The 14,290-nt window shown below is 40.4% G+C and overlaps 1 protein-coding gene across 1 annotated transcript in view; it reads right to left on the minus strand.

Annotated features, from left to right (window-relative positions):
- The window catches only part of LOC140200922 (anoctamin-7-like), a 74,353-nt gene that overhangs the window by 19,808 nt on the left and 40,255 nt on the right, over positions 1–14,290 (minus strand). Inside the window, exons 8-10 of the mRNA XM_072264573.1 lie at positions 13,811–13,932; positions 3,112–3,201; positions 266–418 (exon numbers count right to left, since the gene is read on the minus strand). Of these exons, the coding sequence (XP_072120674.1) occupies positions 266–418; positions 3,112–3,201; positions 13,811–13,932 (365 nt within the window). The remainder of the gene's footprint in view (positions 1–265; positions 419–3,111; positions 3,202–13,810; positions 13,933–14,290) is intronic.

A 14,290-nucleotide genomic window follows, 5' to 3' on the forward strand; every position in this document is an offset into this window, starting at 1 on the left:
GGAGATCAGCAGTTTCTATGGTACTCTAATCACCTGATCTGGCATCAACGATCATTTCATGGTCAAAGTCACTAAGATCATATTTATTCCCCATTCAGGTGTTTGGTCTGAATAACAACTGAACCTCTTGACCATGTTTGCATGCCTTTATGCATTGAGTTGCTACCACATGATTGGCTGATTAGGTATTTACATTAATAAACACGTGTACCTAATAAAGTGGCCACCTAGTGTCTATAGATAGGAGGATAAATTGAAAGCTTACCTTTCCCAAGATTATAATGGACACCACATTTAGAAATGAGGCACCGACAGTGGTCAACAAAAAGCTGACAAGTGAGTTGGAAGTTTTAATTCTAATTCTTATCCAGGTCTTGTAAATAACCACTGCAGTGACACTAGCAATTACTGCAAAGACCTGTATTGAAACAAAGCAGCAATTAGGTGTCTCAAGCTGTAGCAGGAAAGCAGCATCCAACATCAGGAACACCCACCATCCAGGCTTCTCTCTTCTGCTATCAGAGAGAAGCTACATGAGCCTCAGGACTCACACCATCAGGTTCAGGAACTGTCATCACCCCTCAACCAGGATCCTGAACCAGAGAGGATGACTTCACTCAACTTCACTTGCACCATGACTGACTTGTTCCCACAACCTATGGGCTCTCTTTTAAGGGCTCTTCACCTTACTTTCAATATTTATTGCTTGCTTGCTTGTTTGTTTGTTTATTTATTTATTATTTTTGTTGTTTTTTTCTTTTTGTATTTGCACAGTTTATCTTTCATTGATTTCTTTATGGTTATTGGATTTATTGAGTATGCTCACAAGAAAATGAATCTCTGAGTTGTAAATGATGACATACTGTATATGTGTATATGTTATTCAATAATGAATTTACTTTGAACTTTGAAGTGATTGGAAACCTCATATATGTTCATACGTTATCTGCAGTCAACCACAGAGCACCAAAATGGAGGTGAGATCAGGCCCCTCCCTAGGATTCCAAAGTAACAGTACAACATATCTTATGGGTGGTCACGTTTTTCTGGCGTTATCATTTTCATTTTACATAAGCTGGGAGATCAATAGATCTTCTACATTGTATAATCTCCTGTGTATCAACAGGACCAGTAAATTAATTTCAAGACTAGGGATAATTATGTGTGGAACTGTTGCCATCTGAAGACCTGAGAATGCCTGCGCTATTTTGAGTTTGTTAATTAATATTTAGCTACTTGAAAACTAATACACAAGTCCAAAGTTTTTACAGTCTGACACTATGTCACCCTCAAATTGTTGCTCAACCTTCACAACCTTTCAGCTCTTTTGTCCATTGGTAACCAAATAGAAACACCTACTACATATGTGAGGGATAATGTAAGATGGATATTATGGGCTCATATTTAACTGATAATTACTTTATAGGCATTTGTACAAGACAACAAAAACTGGAAACTTCTGAAGTGGTGTCCTCGTAACTATTCTATTATCAACCTTAATATTTGCTGGTTATGATTTGATATTTCTTCTATATAAGATTGATATTTATAAATAGAAATTTTTTTTTTAAATTCTGGTGTCCGGAAGGATCGCCAGGGTCCTAAAAATTGTAGATTAACTCCGTCCACAAACCCATAAGGAATCTCAAATCAGAGCTTATGCAGGTCAAAGGTGACCTAGGACTCAGATCAGCTGGTGTTTACAGGATTCCCTGTGAACACGGAGCAGCGTCTATCTACCAGAGGGGATGCACGGTGGAAACCGACATCAAGGAACACAGGAGGTGTATCTATTTGGGTTACCCAGAGAAATCAGCAGTTGCAGAACACTACATTCACAATGGCCCTAGGATTGACTTCGACCGCACAAAACTACTGTGCTGCGCCGGTGGTTTTTGGAACTGCCTGGTAAAGGAAGCCATTGAAATAAAAGTAGAGGAAAAGAATTTTAACAAAGATGAAGGTCTTGCTCGAAGAACTGGAATTCAATTGTAAACAAGGTGGGAGAATGGACACCTGATTGGATGAGGACTAACCAATCAGGAGGGACAGACTACAGTGGAGAAATACCACCAGACTAGACATGCCCAGGCATCATCCTTGATGAAGATGGCAGAGTTTGTCAGCGAAACATTAGTTATAATTGATACTTGTACCCTGCTGGAAGCCCAACAAGAGTTTATTCATTAGAAAACCTTGGATTTGCTGTTAAAATACAGATGTTGGCTAATAACATATTTCACTACAGTATATGATAAGGTTTTTTTTCATTTTTTCTTTCTTTACCAAACAGCTTCGATCTTGGTAGTGGGTTTAGATTTTTTTTATACAATAAATTATCGTATTTCAATATTATGATTTAATTTAATTTACATGAATATAGGGTATTGAGATCGCAAGTGTGATTCAAACATAATGTATTTGGTATTATTTTATCTTTTTTTTAACTTATAATATATATCTTCTTGTACCCTGTATTTGTCTATATAGAAATTAATAAAAAATATTGAAAAAGAAAAGAAATATTTAGATTAACAAAAAGTGTGCACAGCTCTTTAATAACTGAGAAACAAATTGTCTTGAAGAAAGCATTGCAGTTGGGTTTGGGGAGAAAGAAAATGAAAGGAATTATTCTTGCCATATTTAAGTGTAAAATTAGATGACTGTGGGCACGTGGCCAAGTGATTATGGCATTCGACTAGCGATCTGAAGGTCGTGAGTTCGAGCCCCAGCCGAGGCAGCGTGTTGTGTCTTTGAGCAAGGCACTTAATCACACAATGCTTTGCGACGACACTGGTGCCAAGCTGTATGGGTCCTAATGCCCTTCCCTTGGACAACATCAGTGTCGTGGAGAGGGGATACTTGCAGCATGGGCAACTGCTGGTCTTCCATACAACCTTGCCCAGGCCTGCGCCCTGGAGAGTGAAGACTTTCCAGATTCAGATCCATGGTCTCACAAGACTAACGGATGACTGATCACTAGTTTGCTACTTTACACTGATTCAGAACAATAATAGAAACTCTGGAGATAACCTCATATGGTAATTACCTAGAGCACACATTTCATCTGTAAAATGAATGAAAAGGATAAGTCAAGAACCCGATACTTACCATCAGCATCCCTACCAAAAGGGAGAGTAGCATTTTTGTACGTCGCAGAGTACCTGGGTAGTAAGGTTCGTCATCACCAGTAACTGGGTCCTACAAGATGAATGAAAAATACACATGATTCTTAATTTACAATATACAGTTAAACTTCTTATACATATTGATACTAACGACACAAGTGAAAAAAGGGAGCAGGCCCTGAAAACAGAATACAGGGAGGTAGGAAGGAAGCTGAGGAGCAGGAACTCAAGGGCAGTAATCTCGGGACTGCTGCCTGTGCCACCCGACAGTGAGGATAGGAATAGAATGAGGTGGCAGATAAATGCGTAGATTGAGAATTGGAGCAAGGGGCAGGGATTCAGATGTCTGGATAATTGGGACCTCTTCTGGGGCAGGTGGGACATGCACTTAAATCCAAGGGGGACCAATATTCTTGTGGGCAGGTTTACTGGAGTTGTTGGGAGTGGTTTAAATTAATATGGCAGTGGGATGCAGACCAGTATGGTAGAGCTGAGGATGAGCCACCAGGTTTACAAGTAGATGATGTAATACGTAATATGAATGTAAGGAAGGACAAGCCAATGATTGGGTGCAAACACAGACAGAGCAAAGAGTTAAATTGTACCACAGAGGCAAAATTCAAAAGGGCCAAGAATGCAGGATTGAAGGTACTGCATTTAAGTGTGTGTAGCATTCGGAATAAGGTGGACGAACTTGCGGTGCAATTAGAGATTGGTCAGTATGATGTTGTGGGCTTCACTGAGTCGTGGCTGAAAGAAGGTCATTAGTTGGGAGTATAACATCAAAGGATACACTTGGTATTAGAAGGACAGGCAGGAAGGCATAAACGGTGATGTGGCTCTATTGGTAAGGGATGGAATTACATCTTTAGAAAGATGTGACATAGGGTCAGAGAATGTTGAATCTTTGTGGGTAGAGTTAAGAAACTGCAAGGGTGAAAAAAACGTATGTGAATCATATATAGGTCTCCAAATAGTAGCCAAGATGTGGGGTTGAGATTGCAAAGGAAGCTGGATAAGGTTAATGTCACAATTGTAATGGGGGACTTCAATATTCAAGGGGATTGGAAAAATCAAGTTGTTATCAGATTGCAAGAGAGAATTTGTTGAATGCTTATGAGATCGCTTTTTAGAGCAGCTTGTGCTTGAGCCTACTCAGGGAAAGGCTATCTTAGATTTGGTGTTGTATGAGAGGTGATTGATAAGTTTGTGGCCTAAGGTAGAAGGAGTCAATTTTAGAAAACCTAGCACATTTACTTTTCAACATAGTCCCCTTCTACATTTACACAATTAGTCCAGCGGTCATGAAGCATACGGATCTTGGATCTCCAGAAAGTGTCCACAGCAAGGGTGATTGATAAGTTCGTGGCCTAAGGTAGAAGGAGATGAGTTATACAGCTCTTGTTACATGCACATGAGTAATTATGCAGAAAGTTTGAGGTTAATAACTCATCAGTTAATAATGCATCAGGGGTGATTGATAAGTTCGTGGCCTAAGGTAGAAGGAGATGAGTTATTAACTTCAAACTTTTTGTATAATCACTCAAAGAGTTGAACTGCATGTGCATATAACAAGAGCTGTATAACTCATCTCCTTCTACTGCAGGCCACGAACTTATCAATCACCCCTGCTGTGGTCACTTTCTGGAAGTCCAAGATCCATATGCTCTACGACCACTGGACTAAGTGTGTGAATGTAGGAGGGGACTATGTTGAAAAATAAATATACTAGGTTTTCTAAAACCGACTCCTTCCACTTTAGGCCACAAACTTATCAATCACCCCTCATATAATAACCCCGATCTTAATAGGGAGTTTAATGTAAAGGAACCCTTAGGAGGTAGTGATCATAATATGATTGGATTTATACTGCAATTTGAGTGAGAGAAGCATAAGTCACATGTTTCAGTATCGCAATGGAGTAAAGGGAATTACAGAGGCATGAGAGACGAGCTTGCCCAGGTGGATTGGAGGAGGAAACTGGCGGAGGTGACGGCGGAGCAGAGGTGGCTGAAGTTTCTGAGAATAGTTCACAAGGCAAAGGATAGATATGTCCCACAGAGGAGGAAAGTTTTCAAATGGCAGGGTAGGCAACCATGGCTGACAAAGGAAATTAAGGACTGCATAACAGCCAAGGAACAGGCATGTAAGGTAGGAAAAGTGAGTGGGAAGTTGGATGCAAACAACAGGAATTCTGCAGATGCTGGAAATTCAAGCAACACACATCAAAGTTGCTGGTGAACGCAGCAGGCCAGGCAGCATCTCTAGGAAGAGGTGCAGTCGACGTTTCAGGCCGAGACCCTTCGTTAGTCCTGACAAAGGGTCTCGGCCTGAAACGTCGACTGCACCTCTTCCTAGAGATGCTGCCTGGCCTGCTGCGTTCACCAGCAACTTTGATGTGTGTTGCGGGAAGTTGGATGATTGGGAAGCTTTTAAAATCCAACAAAAGGCAACTAAAAAAGCTATAAGAAGGGAAAAGATGAACTATGAGGGTAAATTGACCAATAATATAAAGCAGAATACTAAGAGTTTTCTCAGTTATATAAAGAGTAAAAGGGAGGTGAGAGTTAGTATTGGACCACTGTAAAATGATGCTGGTTATGTAGAAATGGGGGACAAAGAAATAGCAGATGAATTTAATGAGTACATTGCATCTGTCTTCACTGTGGAAGACACTAGCAGTGTGCCAGTGGTCCATGAGTGCCAGGGAATAGTAATGAGTACCGTAGCTATTACAAAGGAAAAAATGCTAGGCAAACTCAAAGGTCTCAAGCAACACACATAAAAGTTGCTGGGGGAATGCAGCAGGCCAGACAGCATCTTTAGGAAGAGGTACAGTCGACGTTCCGGGCTGAGATCCTTCGTCAGGACTAACTGAAAGAAGAGCTAGTAAGAAACTTGAAAGTGGGAGGGGGAGGGGGAGATCCAAAATGATAGGAGAAGACAGGAGGGGGAGGGATGGAGCCAAGAGATGGACAGTTGATTGGCAAAAGGGATATGAGAGGATCATGGGACGGGAGGCCTAGGGGGAAAGAAAGGGGGAGGGGTGAAGCCCAGAGGATGAGCAAGGAGTATAGTGAGAGGGACAGAGGGAGAAAAAGGAGAGAGAATCTCCTTAGGCCTCCCATCCCATGATCCTCTCATATCCCTTTTGCCAATCAACTGTCCAGCTCTTGGCTCCATCCCTCCCCCTCCTGTCTTCCCCTATCATTTCAGATCTCCCCCTCTCCCTCCCATATTCAAATCTTTTACTAGCTCTTCTTTCAGTCGGTCCTGATGAAGGGTCTCGGCCCGAAACATTGACTGTACCTCTTCCTAGAGATGCTGCCTGGCCTGCTGTGTTCCCCCAGCAACTTTTATGTGTGTTACTTGAAATTCCAGCATCTGCAGATTTCCTTGTGTCAAAGGTCTTAAGGCGGATAAGTCACCTGGACCAGTTAGACTACATCCCAGAGTCCTGAGAGAGGTTGCTAAAGAGATAATGGATGCATTGGTCATGATCTTTTGGGAATTACTTGATCCTGGAGGACTGGAAGATTGAAAATGTCACACCACTCATAAAGAAGGGAAGAAAGCAAAAGAATGGAAATTATAGGCCCGTTAGCCTAACCTAGGTGGTTGGGAAAGTCTTGAGAGTCTATTATTAAGGTTGAGGTTTTGGGGTACTTGGAGACCAATGATAAAGTAAGTCAAAGTCAGCATGATTTCTGTAAGTGGAAATCTTGCCTGACCAAATCTGTTAGTTCTTCGAAGAAGTAACAAGCAGGGTGGACAAAGGAGAGACAGTGGATGTCATTTACGTGGATTTTAAGAAGGCGTTTGATAAGGTGCCACACATAAGGCTGCATAACAAGATAAGATCCTATGCCGTTACAGGAAAGATATTAGCTTGGATAGAGGAATGGCTGACAGGCAGGAGGCAGTGAGTGGAAATAAAGGGAGCCTTTTCTGTTTGACTGCCAGTGACCAATATGTTCCTCAGGGGTCAGGATTGGGACCGCTACTTTTCACATTGTTTGTCAATGATTTGGATAATGGAATTGATGTCTTTGTGTCAAAGTTTGTGGAAGATACGAAGATAAGTGGAGGGGTAGGTAGTGTTGAGGAAGCAATGTGCTTGCAGCAGGACTTAGACAAAATGGAAGAATGAGCAAAAAAGTGGCTGATGGAATACAGTGCTGGGAAATGTATGATAATGCATTTTCATAAAAGGAACAATAATGCAGCCTATTATATGTGGGGAGGAGGTTCAAACATCAGAGGTACAGAGGGACTTAGGAGTCCTTGTGCAAGACTCCCAGAAGGTTAATTTACAGGCTGAATCTGTGGTAAAGAAGACAAATGCAATGGTGGCATTTATTTCAAGGGAAATAGAATATGAAAGCAAGGAAATAATGCTAAGCCTTTATAAGACACTAGTCAGGCCACACTTAGAGAATTGTTGATGGTTTTAGGCCCCATATCTCAGAAAGGATGTGTTGTCATTGGGGAGAATCCAGAGGAGGTTCATGAGGATGATTCCGGGAATGAAGGGGTTAATATATGAGGAGCATTTAGCAGCTCTGGGCCTGTACCCACCCAAACTTAGAAGAATGTTGGGGGGGGGGGGTGGAATCTCGTTGAAACCTACTGAATGTTGAAAGGACTAGATAGGGTGGATGTTTCCTCTGATGGGGGTATCCAGAACTAGAGGGCACAGACTCAAAACTGAGGGGTTACCTTTTACCTTTTAGAACAGAGGTAAGGAGGAATTTATTTTTTTAGCTAAAGAGTGGTGCTCTGCCACAGACTGCAGTGGAGGCCAAATCCGTGGGTATATTTAAGGGAGAAGTTGGTAGTTTCCTGATCGGTCAGGGCATCAAAGGATATGGCGAGAAGGCAAGTGTATGGCTTTGAGTGGGTTCTGGGATCTGCCATGATGGAATGGTGGAGCAGACTCAATGGGTTGAATGGCCTAATTCTGTTCCTATGTCTTATGGTCTAATGGTCTTCTTTCTTTTTCCATACTAAGGTAAAATACTTTTAGATTTTATTCTACAATTATACTCAGGGTTTAACTGGACACACCCAACTCACAAAAACCCAGACTCAAACTGGAAGCTTGTTTCTTTGTTATTGATTTATACCGTGGAAGTTTCAAGAATACAAGGAATGCAGAATCTTTAGGAAAATCATCCAGCCATGCCAAACATAATGGAACACTGATAGTTTTGGTAAAACTTAACTGTTTCTCAATGAAGAGAAAGATGAGAAGGTTAAATTATATCTTTTTAAATACATGCTATACGCACATTTGAACAAGTCAAAATAAATCAGCTCCACAACGTATTGTTATTGCACTGGATATGATTTTGTTTTGAAAATTAACCAATTACTATCCAGTTCAATGCTCCAATATGTCAACCACAATTCTTTGCACAGCATGCAATGGAAGTAATCCAAGTTTGAAAGAGCACTAAAAGCAATTATCTACGGACAGCAGCCAGGAAAAGTTAGATAATGTAGCTGTAAATAGGCTAGTAGGTTGGGATGATATACAACTAAAACTAATTAGCTTCTAGCAATTATATAATTCACCAACTCATGATCAGAGTTTTGCTAAAAGGATGAGATTAATGTGTTGCAATTGGTAATCGAAGATGGATAACTGCGAAACCACAAAGAGCCATTCATCTTTGAAGATAAATCCATCCCATTAATACCCAAAGCAGACAAATGTGCTGTTGAAAAAATTGGATTGTCTCAATGCCTCATATTCTATCTTGGTTTTCTGCAACCTGATAGCATCAACATCGGCTTCAATGACTTCCTGCAACCACTTCCCTCTGTCAGCCCATCCCACCTTTGTTTTCCCTAATGCTTCTGGAACATTTACACTTCCCTTCCCCTGCCCTTACAAGACCTCATCATCTCCTTTACCTTCCCTATATTCCATGGTCTTCTGTCCTCTTCCTTCTTCTTCATCCCTTTGTCTCTTACACTAACCTGCTTCTCACATCACTCACTTTTCCCCCCTCCCACCACCTACCTACTTTCCTCCTCACCTGGATTCACCTGTCATCCACCAGCTCATGGTCCTACCCTCCCATCACCCTTTTATTCTTACTTCTGCTCTCTTTCTTTCCAGTCCTTATGAAGGATCTCAGCCCAAAACATCGAATATTTGTTTCTCTCCATAGATGCTGCCTGAGCTGTTGTGTTTCTCCAGCGATTTGAGTGAGTTCTCCAGATTTCCAGCATATACAGTCTCTCTTGTATTTCAGTGCATGTAGCCCCTTCAGCCCCATCCCACCTCACCTCACCCCTAATACATCATTGATATTTTGATGATCTTAACAACAATGCAATTAACTTTAAAAACATTGTATTGTTTTCTGTATTCAGATTGGGACTACTCTGCATCATACACCATGCCACCACATCTAGGAATTTTATAGACTCACAAGTGAAACTGCCCAGTGGAAAAGCAGATTCTTCTATATTCCTTAATCTTTAAACATTCTGATACAGATAATAACTATATTTTGTAATCTTTACTGCAGTTGACACTCCTTCAGGAAACTAACTTGACAGATTTCTCTCACAACGTAAGCAGAAACAAGAGGGAATGGTTATTAAATCTTGAGATGGTGTGGAGATGATATTTCACTTAAAGAATCAGAAAAAAAGACTATAGATAGCAAATCTATCTTTTGTCTAAAACACCAAGAGCAGATCACTAAATGGCTTTGTACTCACTGGCACTTTATTTTCAAACATATTAAATATCCTTAGTAGCAAAACATAAAGCTGAAATATAAAGATCACTGAATTTACTTTTTACAAATGTCAAAGATCAGTAAACAATAGTTACTATTCATGCACATGATTAATTGTAGGTGCTTTACTGTACTGTGTTCAATTTCTGAAGAGTTATGTGATTACAGTTCTTACAAACCTTATGGAGCTACCTGTTAACTGAGTTATTAGGAAAAGGCTGCATGAAAAGCACATCAATTATAACTTAAAAAAACAAATAAATAAAGCGCAAAAATAAACAGTCATGCCAGCTATCCAGATCTCACCAATGCATTTGTTGCGCAATTAGATGAAACTGTGAATTGTTGATGGTGGTGTTTGCTAAGTTATTGAACCTTGTCATCCCTATATATCAAACTGACCTTCAGTGCTTCGTTATGTATATAGCATTTCACCTGTGTAGCTCTTTGTTGTGATATTAAGACAAATTTGGGGACTCCAAATAAAGGCACTTGAATTTAATCAGACCATTGCAACCTTTTTGATTGGTGCTGTGATTTCAATTCTGCTGCAGCGTTGCAGCACATTGTCAATACTGATATGGGTGGTTCAAGTCTTTTACTTTTGTTCAATGTGGTTAAGGCCATCCCTAATTTCCCCTTGACTTTACTAATACCAAGGTTAAGAAAACATAGGAAAGATAATACATTTTCTATTCTGAATGTCAAGCTGCTGTTTAATCAGTTTTAATAAAATCATTTTTTAAAAATTTCATTATTTAATTTCTTCAATTTAAATTTGAAATCAAGAGAACTATTCTTGGAGTAATAGTTCAGATCTCAATAGACAATAGACAATAGGTGCAGAAGTAGACCATTCGGCCCTTCAAGCTTGCACCGCCATTCTGAGATCATGGCTGATCATCTACTATCAATACCCAGTTCCTGCCTTGTCCCCATAACCCTTGATTCCCCTATCCATAAGATACCTATCTAGCTCCTTCTTGAAAGCATCCAGAGAATTGGCCTCCACTGCCTTCTGAGGCAGCGCGTTCCACACCTCCACAACCCTCTGGGAGAAGAAGTTCCTCCCCAACTCTGTCCTAAATGACCTACCCTTTATTCTTAAACCATGCCCTCTGGTACTGGACTCTCCCAGCATCTGGAACATATTTCCTGCCTCTATCTTGTCCAATCCCTTAATAATCTTATATGTCTCAATCAGATCCCCCCTCAATCTCCTTAATTCCAGCGTGTACAAGCACAGTCTCTCTAACCTCTCTGCGTAAGACAGTCCGGACATCCCAGGAATTAACCTAGTGAACCTACGCTGCACCTCCTCCACAACCAGGATGTCCTTCCTTAACCCTGGAGACCAAAACTGCACACAATACTCCAGGTGTGGTCTCACCAGGGCCCTGTACAAATGCAAAAGGATTTCCTTGCTCTTGTACTCAATTCCCTTTGTAATAAAGGTTAACATTCCATTAGCCTTCTTCACTGCCTGCTGCACTTGCTCATTCACCCTCAGAGACTGATGAACAAGTACTTCGAGATCTCTTTGTATTTCTCCCTTACCTAACTCCACACCATTCAGATAATAATCTGCCTTCCTGTTCTTGCTCCCAAAGTGAATAACTTCACACTTATTCACATTAAACGCCATCTGCCAAGTTTCTGCCCACTCACCCAGCCTATCCAAGTCACCTTGAATTCTTCTAACATCCTCATCACATGTCACACTGCCACCCAGCTTAGTATCATCAGCAAACTTGCTGATGTTATTCACAATGCCTTCCTCTAAATCATCGACGTAAATCGTAAACAGCTGTGGTCCCAATACCGAGCCCTGTGGCACCCCACTAGTCACCACCTGCCATTCCGAGAAACACCCATTCACTGCTACCCTTTGCTTTCTATCTGCCAACCAGTTTTCTATCCATGTCAATATCTTCCCCCCAATGCCATGAGCTCTGATTTTACCCACCAATCTCCTATGTGGTACCTTATCGAATGCTTTCTGAAAGTCAGGGTACACCACATCCACTGGATCTCCTGCTTCTATCTTCCTGGTTACATCCTTGAAAAACTCCAATAGATTAGTCAAGCATGATTTGCCCTTGGTAAATCCATGCCGGCTCGGCCCAATCTTATCACTGCTATCAAGATATGCCGCTATTTCATCTTTAATGATGGACTCTAGCATCTTCCCCACTACTGATGTTAGGCTAACAGGGCGATAGTTCTCTGTTTTCCCCCTCCCTCCTTTCTTAAAAAGTGGGATAACATTAGCCATTCGCCGATCCTCAGGAACTGATCCTGAATCTAAGGAACATTGGAAAATGATCACCAATGCATCCACAATTTCCAGAGCCACCTCCTTTAGTACCCTAGGATGCAGACCATCTGGACCTGGGGATTTGTTAGCCTTCAGTCCCATCAGTCTACTCATCACCGTTTCCTTCCTAATGTCAATCTGTTTCAGTTCCTCAGTTACCCTATGTCCTTGGCCCATCCATACATCTGGGAGATTGCTTATGTCTTCCCTAGTGAAGACAGATCCAAAGTACTTATTAAATTTGTCTGCCATTTCTCTGTTTCCCATAACAATTTCTCCCAATTCATTCTTCAAGGGCCCAACATTGTTCTTAACTATCTTCCTTCTCTTCACATACTAAAAAAACTTTTGCTATCCTCCTTTATATTCCTAGCTAGCTTGCGTTCATACCTCATTTTTTCTCCCCGTATTGCCTTTTTAGTTAAGTTCTGTTGCTCTTTAAAAATTTCCCAATCATCCGTCTTCCCACTCACCTTAGCTCTGTTATACTTCTTTTTTAATACTATGCTATCTCTGACTTCCTTTGTCAACCACTGTGGCCACTTTCCCCCCTTTGAATCCTTCCTTCTCTGGGGGATGAACTGATTTTGCACCTTGTGCATTATTCCCAAGAATACCTGCCATTGCTGTTCCACTGTCTTTTCTGCTAGGATATCCGACCAGTCAACTTTGGCCAGCTCCTCCCTCATGGCTCCATAATCTCCTTTGTTCAACTGCAATACTGACACTTCTGATCTGCCCTTATCCCTCTCAACTTGCAGATAAAAACTTATCATATTATGGTCACTACCTTCTAATGGCTCCTTTACTTCAAGATCACTTATCAAATCCTGTTCATTGCACTGAACAGGATTTGGCTCATCTCTGGTTACTAGTGCTGTTATTCAGCTCTTAGCTTCATTTTCTCAACATGTAAAGCTGTGTGGTTCTTTGCAATGCTCCTTAGACACTTTTCCTGCTTCAGATAATTAATCCTTGCCTTGGCAATTTGGATTGATGTTGGAAATGGCCATGTTCGAGTTTGTGAACCGCTCATTGTAGAACTGAGACAAGGTTCTGGGCTGTGTTCTTGGTCAGCCAAGACAAATTTTCCTGTATAAGATTTGTGATTTAATAATTTTGTATACGACAAGTTGTGAAAATCTTCAGGACTGATGTAAACCAAAGAATTTCTTTTAGTTCATGTTGTGTATACTCACAGATGATTGCTAAATTGTGATCACATCACCGGATATATTTACTGATCTGGCATTTCTAAATGTGACTGCTCAACATGGTTTACAATACAGTTCAAAAATAGCAGGATTGCATCTGTTAATTTAAGAGTTTCTGCTATGGTAATAATTACTGATTATAATAATTAAGTATCAGTATGCATCATTCCCTTCTTATGTTATATTGTGAATACTTCCACATTTTTCAATTGGATTGGAAAGAATTAGTATAAATGAAGTTGCATATTTAATGCTACAGATGGACATCTGTAAATTATACATACTGCAATTATTTCTTCCTATAATTAAATAAGGTGATGTGTAGTGATGTCTAAAATGGCTTATTTATCAAATAAATCCAAGGTTGTGACTTTAACTTCAACTGAACTCTACCTTTCTCACAGATGTTCCATAAAACTCGGGTCTGGTTGGCTCATCATTTTCAAAGTTCTCAACATCCCATTCATACACCAATTTAGCATTTATTCTTTTCCATAGTTCCAGAAAAATTGTTCCTGGAAGCAATGCACATTGTTAATTAATTTGAGAAATGAATCAAAGAATAATACAGCAAACCACATGGCCCATTAAGTCTGCACCAGTTCATTTAAAGTTTAAAGAGTAATTCAATTGGCTTCATTGCCCTAGTGTTTCCACATATCATCGCAACTATGCTCAACCTCAATTCACCTCCAATTCCTTTGTGAAACTTATTATTGAAACTATATCAATACCCTAATGGAAGTGACTTCTGTTGTGTATTTAATATTTCAGTAATATTCAAGTAATATCGTAAACATATTGCTGATTAAGCAGGTTATATGTAAAAGTACGTAAATGGCAAACAATATCACACCACTGCGTTATATATGC

The sequence above is a fragment of the Mobula birostris genome, chromosome 7 (genome assembly GCF_030028105.1).
Source record: "Mobula birostris isolate sMobBir1 chromosome 7, sMobBir1.hap1, whole genome shotgun sequence".
Taxonomy (NCBI): Eukaryota; Metazoa; Chordata; class Chondrichthyes; order Myliobatiformes; family Myliobatidae; genus Mobula; species Mobula birostris.